The following is a 19,170-nucleotide window of genomic DNA, read 5'->3' as shown; positions in this document are numbered from 1 at the left end:
TGACCTTTTTTTTTACTTAAAGCAAGAATGTTACGTTATGATTATCTTTAACCGAATCACAGCAGTGCTCAAATTAATGATGTAACAAATAATATTTCTATTAAATAGGCTTTACTGAGAAAGCTTAACTATTGTTACTATAACAATCTACAAGGTTAAGGTTGCTTCTCCTTTCTTCCCCTCCATTTTTCTGCATTCTTTCGTATCTCAAGTTATCATTACGTATATGTATTGTTGCATTTGAACAATTGTATTGTTGATAATAAAGGTAAAGTACTGGTATTGTTTATTATCAATAGCACTATTTCTATTGGTATTCATATTGCTCCATTTTTAGTGTAATAATGCTCAGTTCTGTATTTTTTTTAAAATTTTCGCTAACTGCTTATTTGCTATTACTTTTACCATCATATTTGTACATGTCGTATTTGCTGATGTTGCTCTGTTGTTGTTGTTGTTGTGTTTGCTGTTGTTGTTTTTGTCTCTCTGTCTAATCCCCCTCTTGTCCCCACAATTCCCCCCCTCTGTCTTCCTTTTCTCTCTTTCTATCCCCTCCTGCTCCGGCCCGGCTGCACCAAATGATAATATAAATACATTTAATAAAGTCAAAATACAAGTAAGGCAACAAGAGAAGTATCCTACACTTCTCTTTTGTAAAGTAAATCTGAACAGCGATATGGGCATCTACATCTGCTATATGATTTGCCGAGAAGCTGGGCAGGACATAAAAAAAAAATATATATATATAAAAAAATAAAAAAATAAAAAAAATAAAAAAATAAATAAATAGGCTTTACTTTGCATTTTAATTAACGTGGGATTATTTTTTGTATTTAGAAATAATAGCACCAACTTTTCTTTTTTTTTTCTCCAACATTTGTGGCACTGGCGTGGCGCCCCCTGATGGACGGCGCCCTTAGCATTTGCCTATACGGCCTATGCCACGGGCGGCCCTGCGTTTACCTGTTGTAAATGACCTAAATACGAGAAAATATGTGTGTGCTTATTGGAGGATATCGAGATGTTAACTGGCTGTCCAGCTTTGCACAAATAAACGCGCTGCAGGACCGCTTTCATCTTAAGTTTAGATTCAAGCTGATATACCGTATTTTTCGGAGTATAAGTCGCACCGGAGTGTAAGTCGCACCTGCCGAAAATGCATAATAAAGAAGGAAAAAAACATATATGTCGCACTGGAGCCCGGCCAAACTATGAAAAAAACTGCGACTTATAGTCCGAAAAATACGGTAATCCGATTTTACTGATATCGGGATAGGTTGATTGGCAACATTAAAATTGGCCCTAGTGTGTGAACGTGAGTGTGAATGTTGTCTGTCCATCTGTGTTGGCCCTGCGATGAGGTGGCGACTTGTCCAGGGTGTACCCCGCCTTCCGCCCGAATGCAGCTGAGATAGGCTCCAGCAGCCCCCCCCCGCGACCCCGAAAGGGACAAGCGGTAGTAAATGGATGGATGGATGGACTGATCTCCGATATTAATATCAGATCGGGACATTGCTATTAAAGTTAAAAAGTTAAAGTTAAAAGTACCAATGATTGTCACACACACACTAGGTGTGGTGAGATTATCCTCTGCATTTGACCCATCACCCTCACCCCCTGGGAGGTGAGGGGAGCAGTGAGCAGCAGCGGTGGCTGCGCCCGGGAATCATTTTGGTGATTTAACCCCCAATTCCAACCCTTGATGCTGAGTGCCAAGCAGGGAGGTAATGGGTCCCATTTTTATAGTCTTTGGTATGACTCGGCCGGGGTTTGAACTCACAACCTACTGATCTCGGGGCGGACACCCTAACCACTAGACCCACTGAGCAGGTTGCTCCAGAAAATTGCTGGATTAGAAATGTTTAACTAAAGTGGTTTGTGCTTATGTGAGTACCTTTGCTGAGGTCCGAAATTCTGCAACATCTTCAAGTACTGGAACACCAGGTGTGTCACCTGTGAGGAAAAAAAAAGTAGTGTTGCATTGATTTTGACAGGCAACACCCACTAACCAAAGCACACGAGGTGCTTCCCCATTATAATAAACGGTGTCCTCAAGGCTGTGGTAACATTTAAAAGGGCATTTATTTTCCATTAAGGTTACAAAACAGCTCCCTTGTTGAATGTCTCCCCTGGTTAACAAGGGTTGTCATGGCAGCACTCCACACTTTCCTCAAATAACCCAATGTGTTGCTAAAAGCAGATGCCAGACAGCTGAGCTGGTAAGTAATGGAAAATAGGAATTGCCAAGCTATCTCATGAAACAGAAGAAGATACCTGGTAGAAGTTTTGAAAACCTTCGTCAGTAAGAGTGATGGAGATTGAGAAGATGGAATAGGTGGCGTTCTGGTCAAAGCCGGTTTCGCTGTTGCCGCCAAACAGAGCGAGGGCCCAGCACCTACAGGCGTACAAATGATTGGATTGGAATGATGGAAGAATTATACACTACCGTTCAAAAGTTTGGGGTCACATTGAAATGTCCTTATTTTTGAAGGAAAAGCACTGTACTTTTCAACGAAGATAACTTTAAACTAGTCTTAACTTTAAAGAAATACACTCTATACATTGCTAATGTGGTAAATGACTATTCTAGCTGCAAATGTCTGTTTTTTGGTGCAATATCTACATAGGTGTATAGAGGCCCATTTCCAGCAACTATCACTCCAGTGTTCTAATGGTACAATGTGTTTGCTCATTGGCTCAGAAGGCTAATTGATGATTAGAAAACCCTTGTGCAATCATGTTCACACATCTGAAAACAGTTTAGCTCGTTACAGAAGCTACAAAACTGACCTTCCTTTGAGCAGATTGAGTTTCTGGAGCATCACATTTGTGGGGTCGATTAAACGCTCAAAATGGCCAGAAAAAGAGAACTTTCATCTGAAACTCGACAGTCTATTCTTGTTCTTAGAAATGAAGGCTATTCCACAAAATTGTTTGGGTGACCCCAAACTTTTGAACGGTAGTGTACATTGTTAAAAAAACCCACTATACTTCCCTTTTAAAGAACTATTAGAGCCCAGGAGGGCACAAAAGTATGTTTCTTTAAAATAAATACCGTATTTTTCGGAGTATAAGTCGCACCGGTCGAAAATGCATAATAAAGAAGGAAAAAAAACATATATAAGTCGCACTGGAGTATAAGTTGCATTTTTTGGGGAAATTTATTTGATAAAACCCAACACCCAGAATAGACATTTGAAAGGCAATTTAAAATAAACAAAGAATAGTGAACAACAGGCTGAATAAGTGTACATTATATGAGGCATAAATAACCAACTGAGAACATGCCTGGTATGTTAACGTAACATATTATGGTAAGAGTCATTCAAATAACTATAACATATAGAACATGCTATACGTTTACCAAACAATCTGTCACTCCTAATCGCTAAATACCATGAAATCTTATACGTCTAGTCTCTTACGTGAATGAGCTAAATAATATTATTTGATATTTTACGGTAATGTGTTAATAATTTCACACATAAGTCGCACCCCCGGCCAAACTATGAAAAAAACTGCGACTTATAGTCCGAAAAATACGGTACTTTAAGTTGTGGAAAAGAAAAATCTATCCTCTTCTCTCAGATTCAGCAGCCTCCTGCCCTGACCCCGCTTACTCTGTTGCGATGAGTCTGGGGTAAAAGCCCCCTGCAGTCCCCCACCCATGCCACCGCTGAGAGCTGCACATACTGTATACACATTATGCTCAACCGGTTATGTGCTGATGTAGCGGTCTTTGCGTTGTAGGCTAAAAGCCAGAGCTGCTAACCCAGCGGCTAGCCCACTATTTGAAGCGGTCAGGGAGTGAGGTTTACCAACGTACATCCGGCGCAGCCACTCCGACTGTCCCCCGCCACACTGACAGCAAACAGATATCAAATTTATAGTCATCAAATTTTCATAATTGGCCATGGCGCATTGGCAAAAAAAAATTAAAATACAAGTAAGTACCGTATTTTCCGCACTATAAGGCACACCTAAAAACCTCCAAATTTCTCAAAAGCTGACAGTGCGCCTTATAATCCGGTGCGCCTTATATATGGGCCAATATTGAGCCACAACAGGTCTCGCAACCCCAGCCTCTACTGTAGCGTCTATTCTATGCGCCTTATAATGCGGTGCGCCTTATATATGAACCAGAGGTGGGACCAAGTCATTGCTTTGCAAGTCACAAGTAAGTCTCAAGTCTTTGCCCTCAAGTCTCGAGTCAAGTCCCGAGTCAAGACAGGCAAGTCCCGAGTCAAGTCCAAAGTCATGACTGGAAAGTCTCAAGTCAAGTCACAAGTCATGCATTTTGAGTTTCGAGTCCTTTTAAGTCCTTTTAACCACAGACTAATATTTTTACACAGATTGTGTATGCTTTTAAAACGTTGTATTTATTTATTAAAACAAGTGCATTTGAAATAGCAGGAAAAAAAATACTGACATTGCAATACATAATAGCACTATTAACCAGTCATTTTAATAGTGTAAACAAATTTAAACATTTAACTCATTCCTTTACAGAATAAACACATTTACAAAAACAAGTGCAACTGTACTTATTTGTACAAAAGTGTTAACATTGTATGTCCATGGCATATTGCATTGTAACTAGTTCCACAGCAGTTTCTATTCTGTTCTTACCTTATCTCATTGATCTCATCTCATACTGTATGTGTGTTGATGTGTGCGTACATATGAAAAACATAACAAATACATGAACATAACAATGAACAGAGTTGTACTTTTTAGATGTCAGGGCCCTATGCAATATGTACACATATTCTTAATATAGTATACATTTTAACTGACCTTTATTTGACTATGTTTGTCTTTTTGTAGGTGGCTAAAATACGCGGTGCTGCTGACCGCCGTCTAACGTTACGTTATTGTGTGTGATAGATTGACTAACGTAACGTTATTTGTAGGTACCTCATGCAACCCTGCTTAAAAAAAATCACTTGACAAAAAGTATGAATAAGGTAGCGAACTGCAGTGGACGCAACAGATTGCCGTGTTTGCAATGACGTTATAACCACAGACATCTTATAAGTAGACGCAGCATTGGTTGCTGTGACGCGAGCAATTTGCATCTTGAAGTGGTTATGAGGAGCCGGCGAGTAGCCTAAACTGACAGGTGACAGGTAGAAAACAAAGATGCCGGGCTGGTGTTCAGCGTTTTCCTGCTCAAATGAGCGGACTGTTGAAAATAGGAATCGGGGGATTACTTTTCACAAGTAAGATTTAACATTAATGTACTATTGGTTGTATTTTATGAAAATAACATTACCACAGAGTTGAGAAGGAGCAAAGATCTTCAATATTTGTATGTGAAAATCACAAATAAATCTTCTGGGGGAGGATGACGCCCCTAAAGGGGTTTGGTTTACAAACTTTCAGCCCCACCTAAAACAAAATTCACCAGCCGCCATTGATTATGATGCATTCTCATTTTAGGCAAAATATAAGACAATACTTTCTTAACAGTATAATTGTAACCAGGAATAAGTCTTCAAGTAACAATATTCAAATACTAACATTGTTGGGTAAGACAGCATTTGGTTTTATTCTGAATCCAGTGAAACAGATTGGTGGTTTTAGCTGATATAAAGACTTTCAGGTGTTTATATATGTTTAAGTATTTGGCAGACGCTTTTATCCAAAGCGACATACATAAAAAATACATATATAACAATCACTGTAAACATGATCATTTAAGGGAAGAATGTAATACAAAATATCAATACAAAGTGTCAAGACAGAATAAACTCTCTGCTGCTGCAGCAACAGAGATACAGTCTATAAGATATATAGATATCTAATGTATTCATACATTGTTTATGTAGGATATACACATGTATATATAACCTAATCATATTGTTTCTTCAATTTAAAAATAGCTGACCGTTTTTTTCCCCTTTCTCTGGGGATTATATTCCCAGTTTTGATCTTGGACGTCTGGTCACTTATAGCGTATAAGAATATTATATTACTGTTAAGCAAACTATGAATAATAAAACACGCCAAAACATGTGTCCTTTATCATAGCTACACGTATGACAACAAAGCGCGTGAAAATCAGTGGTATTCAGTGAGGTAAGATGAATTAAATGCGCTGACAGTTCATTGCTCCTGCCAAATGAATTGCACTAGTGGAGCGGATCACCACTCCAAGATGGCGGCCCCGCGTCTCGTCTGCGCCTGTAGGCAGTAGCGCTTGAAGCCTACCATTATAACATGTCTATGGTTATGACGTTAGCAGTGAGTTTACAGCCTCACTGATTTAACTACACAGCAAATAAAAGTCACGTTACTTAGCCAATAAACGTTAGCTTACATTCAAAACTTACCCTTCTTTGTGCATCTTCAAATGTTGAACGAAGTTGGAAGTTGTTACGTCTCCGTCTATAATATTCGAACTGCATGATTTGCATAGGGCTATTCGTTTTTTGTTGACCGAGTCGTAGTTTTAATACCCGAACGAAATTAACTTTGGCATAATTGTTTCTCACTGCCGCATTGTTTGACAATTCTTCTTCATTGGTTGTCCTGCAATTTGATTGGATGAGAGCTGTGTGATGAAAACAGCGTAGATCTAATTTGATTGGCTGTTGTACTGAGAGCACACCAGCTGACAGGAACAACACGCTGATAGACACAGACGAAGAAAAGGAAAAATACGGAGCGCTCCCAAATAACTTTTTAATCTTTGGGTTTTGGGGAAAGTAGCAAGTCATGTCAAGTCAAAAGGCTCAAGTCCAAGTGAAGTCACAAGTCATTGATGTTAAAGTCTAAGTCGAGTTGCAAGTCTCTTTACAATTTGTCAAGTCGAGTCCAAAGTCATCAAATTCATGACTCGAGTCTGACTCGAGTCCAAGTCATGTGACTCGAGTCCACACCTCTGATATGAACACAGTTTTAAAATAGGCCATTCATTGAAGGTGCGCCTTATAATCCGGTGCGCCTTATAGTGCGGAAAATACGGTACTGTAAAACACATGGAAGGCAAAACAAATATGTTAAGAGCTACACACTAACTTTCTTCAGTCGCTTATTTTTTTGAATGTCACAAGGCGGAACAATTTTTTTGGATGAAGGAGGGGCCCCACAAACTGTATCACTTCTGATACAACACACATAGTGGAGCCACGAGTATAATATCTGATCAGCACGAATCACCGGACATACTGTACTTTCTTGTTTTGTTGTGTGCAATGTTAGAAAATATTTGATAATATTAAAGAGAACAATGGTAGGAACCTATTTATTAATAACCGTCCGTAAAGGACTTATGCTGTCTTTAAGTTGAAGTGGAGTGATTCGTTTTTTTGTGACACCTAGTGTTTATAATAATTTGTTAAGTTAGGCTCATAATGCAGTAAGTTGAATGATGCGGACGCGTTTGTTACTTGATACTTTCTAATACACTTCTGCCTTTGACACTTTGTATGTGTAATTAATACCCAACAAGTTTTTGCTTAAACCCTCACTTAAAGCGTGAGTGAGGAATGCATGAATAATGGCGTTTCCTCAATGTGAAGACCTAATAAGCCCGAAAGAGATGATACGGTATTTTATCTGCTCATAGTAGATGTTTAAGCACACTGCAGCTAGTCTTGGATAAATTAACCAACCTCACTTGTTAATGCTTTAGTCACACGCAGGATTCTAACAGGAATGAGGCAAAAATTAATCCAAACCCACTGTAACATGCAACTCTAATTATTTAATTCGGGATGGGAATTGTTAGGGTTTTTACGATTCCGAGTCTATTTCATATTCTGCTTTAACGATTAGGTTCTTTATCGGTTCTCATCGATTATTATTTGGATAAAAGGATAACAAACAAGTTGATTATGTTAAGTTTAGAAGAAACATGAATGTTCAAACTCAACAGCAAGGTCTTAGGAGGCCAACGACCTCCATGGGGTGCCAGGGTCAGAACAGGGTCAAATCAAATTTGAAAATAAATATAATATAATAGGAAAATTAATAGTCTTCTCACTATGTCAGCTAGTGACAAATACAAGCAAGTCAAGTCCAATCAAAGTGTGCATTGTGCAATTCTGCAACCATCCGCTAAAAACATTGGCCACTGTTTTGCAGAAAAATAAACATATATTTTGTTTAGAAAGGATATGAGATTTTTCTGACTAATTACAGTGTCTCTGCAGTGGAGTACAACTCCCAAACAGGGAGGAGGCGTGCAGCCTGAGAGTCAAACGCTGTTTCGTCATGATTTGCATGAGGAGTATTTATTTCATATTTATAATAATAATAGCAGCTTTTACAATGATGTGCTAACATGACAGGCAGTGTTTGTTAGTTACCTGCAGTACTAACAACAGATGACGAGCTGACATCGCCGCTGTTGCTGCTGGTGGAGCTTCACCTCCTTTCGAACGGACGGGATCGAAATTCCGTCATTTATTCAAAGTTTTCACCTTCTGTGTGTGCTAATGTGTCTGCTAGGATTTTCTCTCCTTGATGGAATATCCACTTTGCAAGTATTGCAAGTTGCCAGGTTGTCATCCTTTCTCGCGAATAACTGGGAGCTGGTTCTAAACAAGAACCGGTTTTCAATTCCCATCGCTACTGTATATTTGATACTTGTTTATATTGACAAATGTGCTGTTTTAGACGTGGATGCATATGCAAAAGGACAACATATTTATCTGTACAGTAATCTATATTTATATCTGCACCTTATTGCTCTTTTATCCTGCAATACCACAAGCTAATGCAACAAAATTGCATTCTTATCTGTACTGTAAAGTTCAAATTTTAATGACAATAAAGGAAGTCTCAGTCTAAACTAGTGACACTTATTATTAGGGCTGTGAATCTTTGGGTGTCCCACAATTCGATTCAATATTGATTCTTGGGGTCATGATTCGATTCAAAATCGATTTTTTTTCAATTCAACACGATTCTCGATTCAAAAACGATTTTTTTCCCGATTCAAAAACGATTTTTTCCCGATTCAAAAGGATTCTCTATTCATTCAATACATAGATTTCAGCAGGATCTACCCCAGTCTGCTGACATGCAAGCAGAGTAGTAGATTTTTGTAAAAAGCTTTTATAATTGTAAAGGACAATGTTTTATCAACTGGTTGCAATAATGTCAATTTGTTTTAACTATTAAATGAACCAAAAATATGACTTATTTTATCTTTGTGAAAATATTGGACACAGTGTGTTGTCAAGCTTATGAGATGCGATGCAAGTGTAAGCCACTGTGACACTATTGTTCTTTTATTTTTATTTTTATAAATGTCTAATGATAATGTCAATGAGGGATTTTTAATCACTGCTATGTTGAAATTGTAACTAATATTGATACTGTTGTTGATAATATTCATTTTTGTTTCACTACTTTTGGTTTGTTCTGTGTCGTGTTTGTGTCTCCTCTCAATTGCTCTGCTTATTGCAGTTCTGAGTGTTGCTGGGTCGGGTTTGGTTTTGGAATTGGATTGTATTGTTATGGTATTGCTGTGTATTATTTTGTTGGATTGATTAATTTAAAACAATTTTTTTTTTTTTTAAATAAAAAAAATAATAAATAAAAAAATCCAATTTTTAAAAATGAGAATCGATTCTGAATCGCACAACGTGATAATGGTTTCGAATTCGAATCGATTTTTTCCCACACCCCTACTTATTACGTATGTCTGGCTTAAGTGTTATTGTGTGCATAACTGTTGTGTAGCTGCTAGCTCCTAGTAGACTATACCCTACCATGTTCACCTTTTTGTAAATGACTTGTGTCCTTATTGCAGGACATTAGATGTTAACTGGTCGTAAAGCTTTGCACACGTAAACACGCTGCAAGATTGTCAGTATCGCAGCTTAGATCTAAGATTTTACAATGCAAGTCGATATATCCAATACTTTTTTGCCTGATATCGGACCGATATCAATATCGGATCAGCAACCTCGTTACAGTGATGTGTGATTTCATTTCAGGATCTCCTTAAATGTCTCCACTAAATTTGTGTGGAGTGTCTTGTTACTTGCTAAACATAACAACAAAGTAGCTACTGATCCCTGCTGCTTCGTCTTCTTATTTTCTGGCAGACCAGATGTGTGATATGTGTCGCAGGGCCAAATGGGCTTTTACTTGTATAGCGCATTTCTACCTTTAAGTTACACAAAGCACTTTAACAAAGCTTTAGGAGCAACTGGGGGCTCAGTATCTTGACTAAGGCCACAACAAATAAATACAAGTATAGGAACCACTGAAATTGCGGTTGGGACCACTTGCTAAAGTTCCACTATATTAAAAGGATTATCATGTCAAGTTTTCCTTCTGCACTGAAACAAAACCTGAAAATGTGGGGAATAAAATGAAGTGGATGCGAGCATTTATTGCCTCCCAGACCCAAATCCAGCAAGGGGCACTCTAAAGCCCACCACTTAACACAGATAGTCTGCGCTCAAAAGCAAACCACTCGACCGACTCGGATTCCAAGCACACTGCCGTCATTCATCAAGCATCAAAAACAAAAGCGCGCGCACAAAAAATGGAATCCATGCCGCCAAGAGGTGCTGATGCAATAGCCCCTCGGTATTGTGGGATTACTGAGAGAGGTTTTTTTTTTTTGCCGACTGGCTCAGCCACTTAGCAACGAAAGACTGAAATGCTCTTGTTGAAACAAAACAACACATCAAGCAGTGAATCCATGAATCCCGCAGTCGAGTGAATCAGCACAAGGTCTGGGAGACTGTACTCAAAATGCCCTCAAATGGGGAAAGGGAATCAAAAAATAAAGCTTGTGAGTTGCCAGTAAATTGAAGACCTTTAAATTGGGTTTTGGAGGACCCTCAAATCAGAAAAGCAAACACACTCACTTCCTCCTGAGCACCGAGAGGATGCTTCCTGTGCCTTCGTGGCCAATCAGCCACGACATGTAGTGAAGAGGCTTCACTCTGGAAAGCGGCAAAACCCATGTTTGAGGGTCACACCTGAAAGCGTGCATATACAACGTGCGACATGGACAAATATACTGAAACATACTTTTTTCCATTTCTTTCCTTTTTTTAAAACATGTCCTGTCCAGCCACTCAGGCAAATCATATTGTTGATGTAGATGCACATATCTGCTGAACATATTTACTTTACAGAAGAGAAGTGTTGGATACTTCTCTTGTTGCCTTACTTATATTTGACTTTATTAAATACATACAAACCCCGTTTCCATATGAGTTGGGAAATTGTGCTAGATGTAAATATAAACGGAATACAATGATTTGCAAATCATTTTCAACCCATATTCAGTTGAATATGGAACAAAGACAACATATTTGATGTTCAAACTAATAAACTTTTTTTTTTTTTGCAAATAATCATTAACTTCAGAATTTGATGCCAGTAACACATGACAAAGAAGTTGGGAAAGGTGGCAATAAATACTGATAAAGTTGAGGAATGCTCATCAAACACTTATTTGGAACATCCCACAGGTGAACAGGCAAATTGGGAACAGGTGGGTGCCATGATTGGGTATAAAAGTAGATTTCATGAAATGCTCAGTCATTCACAAACAAGGATGGGGCGAGGGTCACCACTTTGTCAACAAATGCGTGAGCAAACAGTTTAAGAAAAACCTTTCTCAACCAGCTTTTGCAAGGAATTTAGGGATTTCACCATCTACGCTCCGTAATATCATCAAAGGGTTCAGAGAATCTGGAGAAATCACTGCACGTAAGCAGCTAAGCCCGTGACTTTCGATCCCTCAGGCTGTACTGCATCAACAAGCGACATCAGTGTGTAAAGGATATCACCACATGGGCTCAGGAACACTTCAGAAACCCACTGTCAGTAACTACAGTTGGTCTCTACATCTGTAAGTGCAAGTTAAAACTCTCCTATGCAAGGCGAAAACCGTTTATCAACAACACCCAGAAACGCCGTCGGCTTCGCTGGGCCTGAGCTCATCTAAGATGGACTGATACAACGTGGAAAAGTGTTCTGTGGTCTGACGAGTCCACATTTCAAATTGTTTTTGGAAACTGTGGACGTTGTGTCCTCCGGACCAAAGAGGAAAAGAACCATCCGGATTGTAATAGGCGCAAAGTTGAAAAGCCAGCATCTGTGATGGTATGGGGGTGTATTAGTGCCCAAGACATGGGTAACTTACACATCTGTGAAGGCGCCATTAATGCTGAAAGGTACGTACAGGTTTTGGAGCAACATATGTTGCCATCCAAGCAACGTTACCATGGACGCCCCTGCTTATTTCAGCAAGACAATGCCAAGCCACGTGTTACATCAACGTGGCTTCATAGTAAAAGAGTGCGGGTACTAGACTGGCCCGCCTGTAGTCCAGCCCATTTTCCCAATGAAAATGTGTGGCGCATTATAAAGCCTAATACACCACAACGGAGACCCCCGGACTGTTGAACAACTTAAGCTGTACATCAAGCAAGAATGGGAAAGAATTCCACCTGAGAAGCTTAAAAAATGTGTCTCCTCAGTTCCCAAACGTTTACTGAGTGTTGTTAAAAGGAAAGGCCATGTAACACAGTGGTGAACATGCCCTTTCCCAACTACTTTGGCACGTGTTGCAGCCATGAAATTCTAAGTTAATTATTATTTTCAAAAAAAAATAAAGTTTATGAGTTTGAACATCAAATATATTGTCTTTGTAGTGCATTCAATTGAATATGGGTTGAAAAGGATTTGCAAATTATTGTATTCCGTTTATAATTACATCTAACACAATTTCCCAACTCATATGGAAACAGGGTTTGTATATGTAGTGTTTGGCACAGCCAGACTGGAGCAGGAGGGGAGAGAAAAAAACAAAAGAAGACAGAGGGGGAAATTGCGGGGATAAGGGGGGTGCTAAGACAGAAAGAGACAACAACAACAACATAAAATCAGCTCTGAGAAACACCAATAATCAATCAATCAATAATCCAAATGAATGTGGTGACTGCTTGTCCCAATACATTTGTCCATGTCTATACAAAATCTCCAAGCACTCACCTGTAGTGCTTCTCTTGAGGCGGGAGGGCCCAGGTGATATTCAAAGCGTGAACTTTACGCACAGGAACGACTGCAGGCACACAAACGCACAATTAGTTGCTGTTGCTGCTCCGTTACAACATTATCAACTGTGGGGGGTCACAAGCCCATTTTCAGCGGGTCGCAGGTTTTTAATGAGGAAACAAAAAAAGATAGAATAAAGTAATATTTTCATGTCATCGTGACATGAGCATAACAACACCAACGTGCTGAATGGCAGCAGTTTCTTTTTATGCATTTTCTAAATCTATTAAGAGTGTGCAGGTGTACCTAATGGTGTGACCAAGGGAATCTATATGTTTATGAGGTTTATTTTCGACAGTGTCTGGGAAAAAACAGTGGCGTTGACTTCAAGACATATATATTAACAGTGTACATTTTAAAAAGAGAAATTATAATACGTTTGGAGAGGGTGGAGCGTGGTTTTATTTGCAATCTGGGAACGCCTTCATAATCTTGCAGACATACTCAAAAAAAAAAAAAAAAACAGGTTATAAAAGTGAAAATTTACGCACATTTTACACCAATGCATTTACAATACATATAATCCAGACCACAGAGAAGTGTTTTAAATAGAGATGTCCGATAATAGCTTTTTTTTGCCGATATCCGATATTGTCCAACTCTTGAGGTGGGGGTTACGGGGGGTGTATATTGTAGCGTCCCGGAAGAGTTAGTGCTGCAAGGGGTTCTGGGTATTTGTTCTGTTGTGTTTATGTTGTGTTACGGTGCGGATGTTCTCCAGAAATGTGTTTGTCATTCTTGTTTGGTGTGGGTTTACAGTGTGGCGCATATTTGTAACAGTGTTAGTTGTTTATACAGCTACCCTCAGTGTGACCTGTATGGCTGTTGACCAAGTTTCCCTTGCATTCACTTGTGTGTGTGAAAAGCCGTAGATATTATGTGACTGGGCCGGCACGCAAAGGCAGTGCCTTTAAGGTTTAATGGCGCTCTGTACTTCTCCCTACGTCCGTGTACACAGCGGCGTTTTAAAAAGTCATAAATTTTACTTTGAAACCGATCATTTTGAAACCGATACCGATAATTTCCGATATTACATTTTAAAGCATTTATCGGCCGATAATATCGGCCGTCCGATATTATCGGACATCTCTAGTTTTAAATGTAGATTAAAATCACCATGGGTCCCCTTTTACCTGGTTTTGTGCTGGTTTTAAATATTTTCTGTTACAACCCCGTAGAAAGAACAAAAACATTTTGCGACCCCCCCTCCCCACTCACTGCGGCAACTATAAATAGTATTTAATCATCTATAAAATTGTCATAAGTACACCTCTGCAAAACATTATATCCTTATTATTATGTACTACAACAAAAAAGAAAGACATGTAGATCAACTTGAACATTGTTTTATAGTATGTAACAGAAACGATTTAAAGTGCATCAATTTCCAAGAACAAAAAAATTTGTAAAAATATAACATTAAATTATTACTAAACATTTTGGACACATCTGAACTATTCTAATTGATCCGCAACATTAACTCAGGAGCACAATATAAAAAACCCTTTAACCGACAAAACAAAAATGAATAAAACAATGTGATTTTTAACCGACAAAACAAAAATGAATAAAACAATGTGTTTTTTATTTTAAATCAAAATGAGGATGTCCGGATTAATGGCTACAATCTGCACGTTATAGAGTGAACAGCTTTTCTAAGCAGGGTTTGAAGCATGATGCTGCATGATACTGATAAAGTATGTTCCCGTGGGGAACATGCTTTGAGAAGAACTGCATTGAGGAGCGATGGTGAGTCCCTAAACCAAACAAGTTGAGAACCACTGCGCTAAAACCCTATTTTAAAGCCGCAAAGCACTTTTTGGGGGGATTTTTTGACTCCATTTTAAACTTGATAGGCGCCTGGCAGTTTGGAGAGCAAATGTTCAAAGAAAGACGATACCTCTATATAGCTTGTTGAAGGCCGGGGTGTCAAAGGGATCCAGCATGTCGGAGAAGTCCGGCTTGGGAAAGCCACTGCAGACAAGGAAAGACAAAAATTATGCAATACTATTGAATTCATGTTTTTGTAGAACACGCCTGGCGTAGCTCATAAGACTGCACAAATTGGCATAAACTGGTATGACAAGTACCAGTGGAGCCATGTAATAATATAATGTGTGGAGTGTGACAATAAAAGGAAGCAGTAATGGGAATGAAATTTAACACCCCTCTAAAGCAGAAGGATTTTGAAGGAGAGTTTGCCTAAGATAAGTAAATGAAAAAAAGGCTTAAAAAGAGATGGCTAATGTCGTGACATTTACTAGCTAAATCCCTGGAGTTACATCTCCAGTGGTATCGCTGTTCAGGCGACAGTATCCCACAGCCGCGGTGGTGAGTTGAGTGCCTCCTTGAAGCCACACTCACTTGTTGGGCACCTTGCTGAAGATCTCTCGAACCCACTCCTCCAGCGTGTCCAGTTTTTCTGAGGACACACGGAGATGGTGAGGACAATTAGAACTCAAGTGCGCGTGTGTCAGTCATGCCGACGGAGGACAGGTCACATATTAGGTACAGCGGTACCTCGGTTTTCGTTATTAAGACATTCCAAAAAGTCCCGACGAAGACGTAATTGTACGAAAACCTAAAGCAATGTTTTTCCATAGGAAATAATGTCAATCCAATTACCCCATTCCAGACATTCTATGGGGAAAGATTATAGTTGAACACGCAGAAAGCAATTGTCAAATACAAATAAATGACACATGAAAATTTAACATCACTTATACTGTTGTTGGTAGGGATAGGTACCGAATTCAGTGGTTTTATAGGTACCGATGGTTACCCAGTTGTGTAAAATCAAACGGTACCATGTATTGCAGTGTTTCCCACACATTCATTTATTTGTGGCGGCCCGCCACGAAAGAATTACGTCCGCCACAAATTTAAAAAAAAAATTTTTTTCAATATATTATTGTTTTTTTTTTTTTTTGTCCTGTCCAGCTTCTCAGGCAAATCATATAGTTGATGTAGATGCCCATATAGGCTGTTCAGATTTACTTTACAAAAGAGAAGTGTAGAATACTTCTCTTGTTGCCTTATTTGTATTTGACCACTACTGTTTTCTGTTTATTTGTTACTGACTGTGGCTGGACACCTCTGCCTCTGTTTCACTTTATGTTGCTGGTAAATAATATGGTTGTAGTAGTAGGCTAAAGTTAAGTTATTTAGTATGCACTAATTAAAGGGGCTGAGCTTTAAGAGACATTTTAGCTTTTATATTTTATAAGATATATTTTTTGTAAGAACCACAATTAATAAATATATTTCAGTGAATAACTTATTGTTCAAATCTGTATATAAATATGTACATAAAGTGTTGTATTTATATTGTAAAATGGATGGATGGATGGACGTTTAAAACAAAACTGTTATTATTAATTAGTAAGTATACATTTTTTTAGCCTTTTTAGAGAAAATCATATCATTGTAGTAAATTATGCAAATTACTCGATGATGTCATGGAGACCACGCCCATAGCCACGCCCCCACCGCCACAGGTATCTTGGCAGTTTGTGGGAAACACTGTATTGATACCTTTGTTGCGCGTGACGTCACGTCTGGTTGCAGACTGTGCACCAGCTCAAGAACTTGGCAGAAAAACAGGCGTTTTCAGAGCGGACTGCTTCAGGGTATTGTTGCAATTTTCCATGACTACAAAGCAAGCATGCCCGATACAAAGCACTCAAAAGTAAGGCTGCAGTTTTCAAAATGTGCTAGCTTAATATGCCATACACATGCTACTGATTAGCATTAACAATTTTACATGGCGATTTCTACATCTCCAAATTTGGCAACTAAGATGCTTGCTGCAATCAAACAACTGGTGTGTAATAAGTAAAATATTTACAGTTAAACACTTGTAGGACTCAAAAGAGAAGACTGGCACATTCAACTTAAAGGTAAAGACTACTTCCGGAAAAACTGAACTTGCAAGTTATTATCAGAATTATTAGCTCAATGTAAAATATTTATTTTATTTTATTATTTCACAAAGAGTGTGCAAAGCTGTAATCAGAGCAAAGGGTGGCTATTTTGAAGAAACTAGAATATAAACATGTTTTCAGTTATTTCACCTTTTATGTCAAGTACATAACTCCACATGTGTTCATTCATAGTTTTGATGCCTTCAGTGACAATCTACTATGTAAATAGTCATGAAAATAAATAAAAACGCATTGAAGGAGAAGGTGTGTCCAAACTTCTGGCCTGTACTGTATATGCAGCCTTATTAGTATTTATACAGCCTTCGTGGTAAAATATTGAACACAAAATTCAAACATGTGCAGGTATAGACTTACATTACGGCAAAAAGTAAGTAAAAGACACATTTGTAAAATAAATACAGTGCCTAAAATGATTATAAAATAGTGGTACAATGTTATTTAAGCTGGGGTATGACATTATAAATTGTGTTTCTAGAGAACATTTGGGTTTTATTCAGAACTAATTTATCATCCTTTGTAGTACCAAACAACATATTTGCTTTGTGTTACTTTGCTCTTGTTTTCAGGGTCTTCTGTCATATTGTGTTTGTCTTTCTGCTGGGGGGAAAATGTCATTACTGAAGCAACATATCAGACTCACAGCATGAGGTGGATGGTGGAAGGGAAAAAAAATAAGCACTTCATTTATACAGGCTTTATCCTTCCAAGAAAGCACCTGGCTATGTGAATCCTCTCAGCACTGTTTGTGTGGGAGGGAAAATCCTCCTCAATGCTTATGACAACGGCAGACTGAGTTTGTAATCGTCGCTGTACTGATTTAACGCACATTAAATATAAAAGAATATAGTGTTAAACAATTGCCTTAGTAAAGTCTTTAACTGTACTATTTGTAAGTTCTGTGGTTATCAATACACATTTCTCCTCTTGAGTACCTTCCATTGAATTAATACTCACAGTTTCTTTACTTATTACTAAATGCACCCATTTCGCCTCCTAAGTCGTTCCTCGTTTATAGCTGGTAATTGTTTACGGGTCTAATCGTGGTAAATTAATTTCTGCAAAGTATGAATTATTCATCATGAAACTAATACTTACATAGCTAAAGCATAACATAGTTTTTTTATTTATTTAACCTCTATTTACGCAGGAAAGTCCCATTGATATTAGGAATGTCTTTTTCAAGGGAGTCTTGTACATTCACACACCAGTGTAGATGCCACTGGGAAAAAAGTGTGTCGTGCTCAAGACACAACGGCCATGATTAAGATAGCAGAAGCTGGAATTGAACCTGCAACCCTCAAGTTGGTGGCACGGCCGCTCTACTATCCAAGCCACACCGACCTTTTAAATGTTTTTTTTTTATACACTGAGAGCCCTCTAGACATTAAATAACACCCAAATAGTTACCTTTACACTCTTGTAATCCAATATAGTAGACATAATGATAGAAAATAAGATTATACTGTGCTAGATTTAGGAGCCAAGGTCTCATCTAATGCCCAATACTACTGCAGTTTAGATATTAGCTCATTTAGTCATTTGTCGGCTTGAAAATGGCCCAAACCACGTAAAACATGTTTCAAAATAAACAAAATCCAAATCAGAGGGACGACTATGTTGCGGTTTCAGTCTGGACTGCAGGGGATTTAATATGTCCACCAGATGGCGCTACTTTTTCCCCAAACAAAGCATGCATAAAAATGTCTCACTATTTCTGCAGGGGTGCTGTGCTATTGTGCTTTTGATGTTGGATAATAGTGTGAATGTTAAAACCGTTTTTTTTTTTTTTTTTAAAGTGTTTTCACTCAAAAATAACTAATCTATAATCTCATCTAGTGGCCAATACCACTGTAATATTGATATCTTCATTTAGCCAATTTTGTTGCTTGAAAATATTTAATAAATGCCAAAAATAAGTTGAACATGCTTAACAAACACCTGCGATAGAGTAACGCTGCAAACTTCTATCTATGACTATTACTATTTATAATATTGTCGACTTATGGTGATTCAGCCATATTGTACTGAGCATCCAGGACAGACGATCATGTTACAGGGGAACTGCACTTTTTTTTGGAATTCTGCTTATCATTCACAATCCATTTGCAAGACAAGAACAAATGTTTTTCTTTTTTTAAATGCATTCTATGTCGAATATACGACAAAAATGAGGTGGCTAATAATG

The 19,170-nt window shown here is 38.3% G+C and overlaps 1 protein-coding gene across 5 annotated transcripts in view; it reads right to left on the bottom strand.

Annotated features, from left to right (window-relative positions):
- LOC133646207 (nardilysin-like) overlaps positions 1-19,170 on the bottom strand; it is a 90,077-nt gene that overhangs the window by 46,815 nt on the left and 24,092 nt on the right. For all 5 annotated transcript variants that reach the window (XM_062041353.1, XM_062041352.1, XM_062041355.1 and 2 more), the window contains 6 exons: positions 15,406-15,463; positions 14,942-15,015; positions 12,979-13,048; positions 10,839-10,916; positions 2,275-2,395; positions 1,895-1,953 (listed from right to left, as the gene is read on the bottom strand). In XM_062041353.1, the coding sequence (XP_061897337.1) occupies positions 1,895-1,953; positions 2,275-2,395; positions 10,839-10,916; positions 12,979-13,048; positions 14,942-15,015; positions 15,406-15,463 (460 nt within the window). The remainder of the gene's footprint in view (positions 1-1,894; positions 1,954-2,274; positions 2,396-10,838; positions 10,917-12,978; positions 13,049-14,941; positions 15,016-15,405; positions 15,464-19,170) is intronic.

The sequence above is a fragment of the Entelurus aequoreus genome, linkage group LG03 (assembly GCF_033978785.1).
Source record: "Entelurus aequoreus isolate RoL-2023_Sb linkage group LG03, RoL_Eaeq_v1.1, whole genome shotgun sequence".
In the NCBI taxonomy this organism is placed as follows: Eukaryota; Metazoa; Chordata; class Actinopteri; order Syngnathiformes; family Syngnathidae; genus Entelurus; species Entelurus aequoreus.
This window is presented reverse-complemented; position numbering and strand designations above follow the sequence as displayed.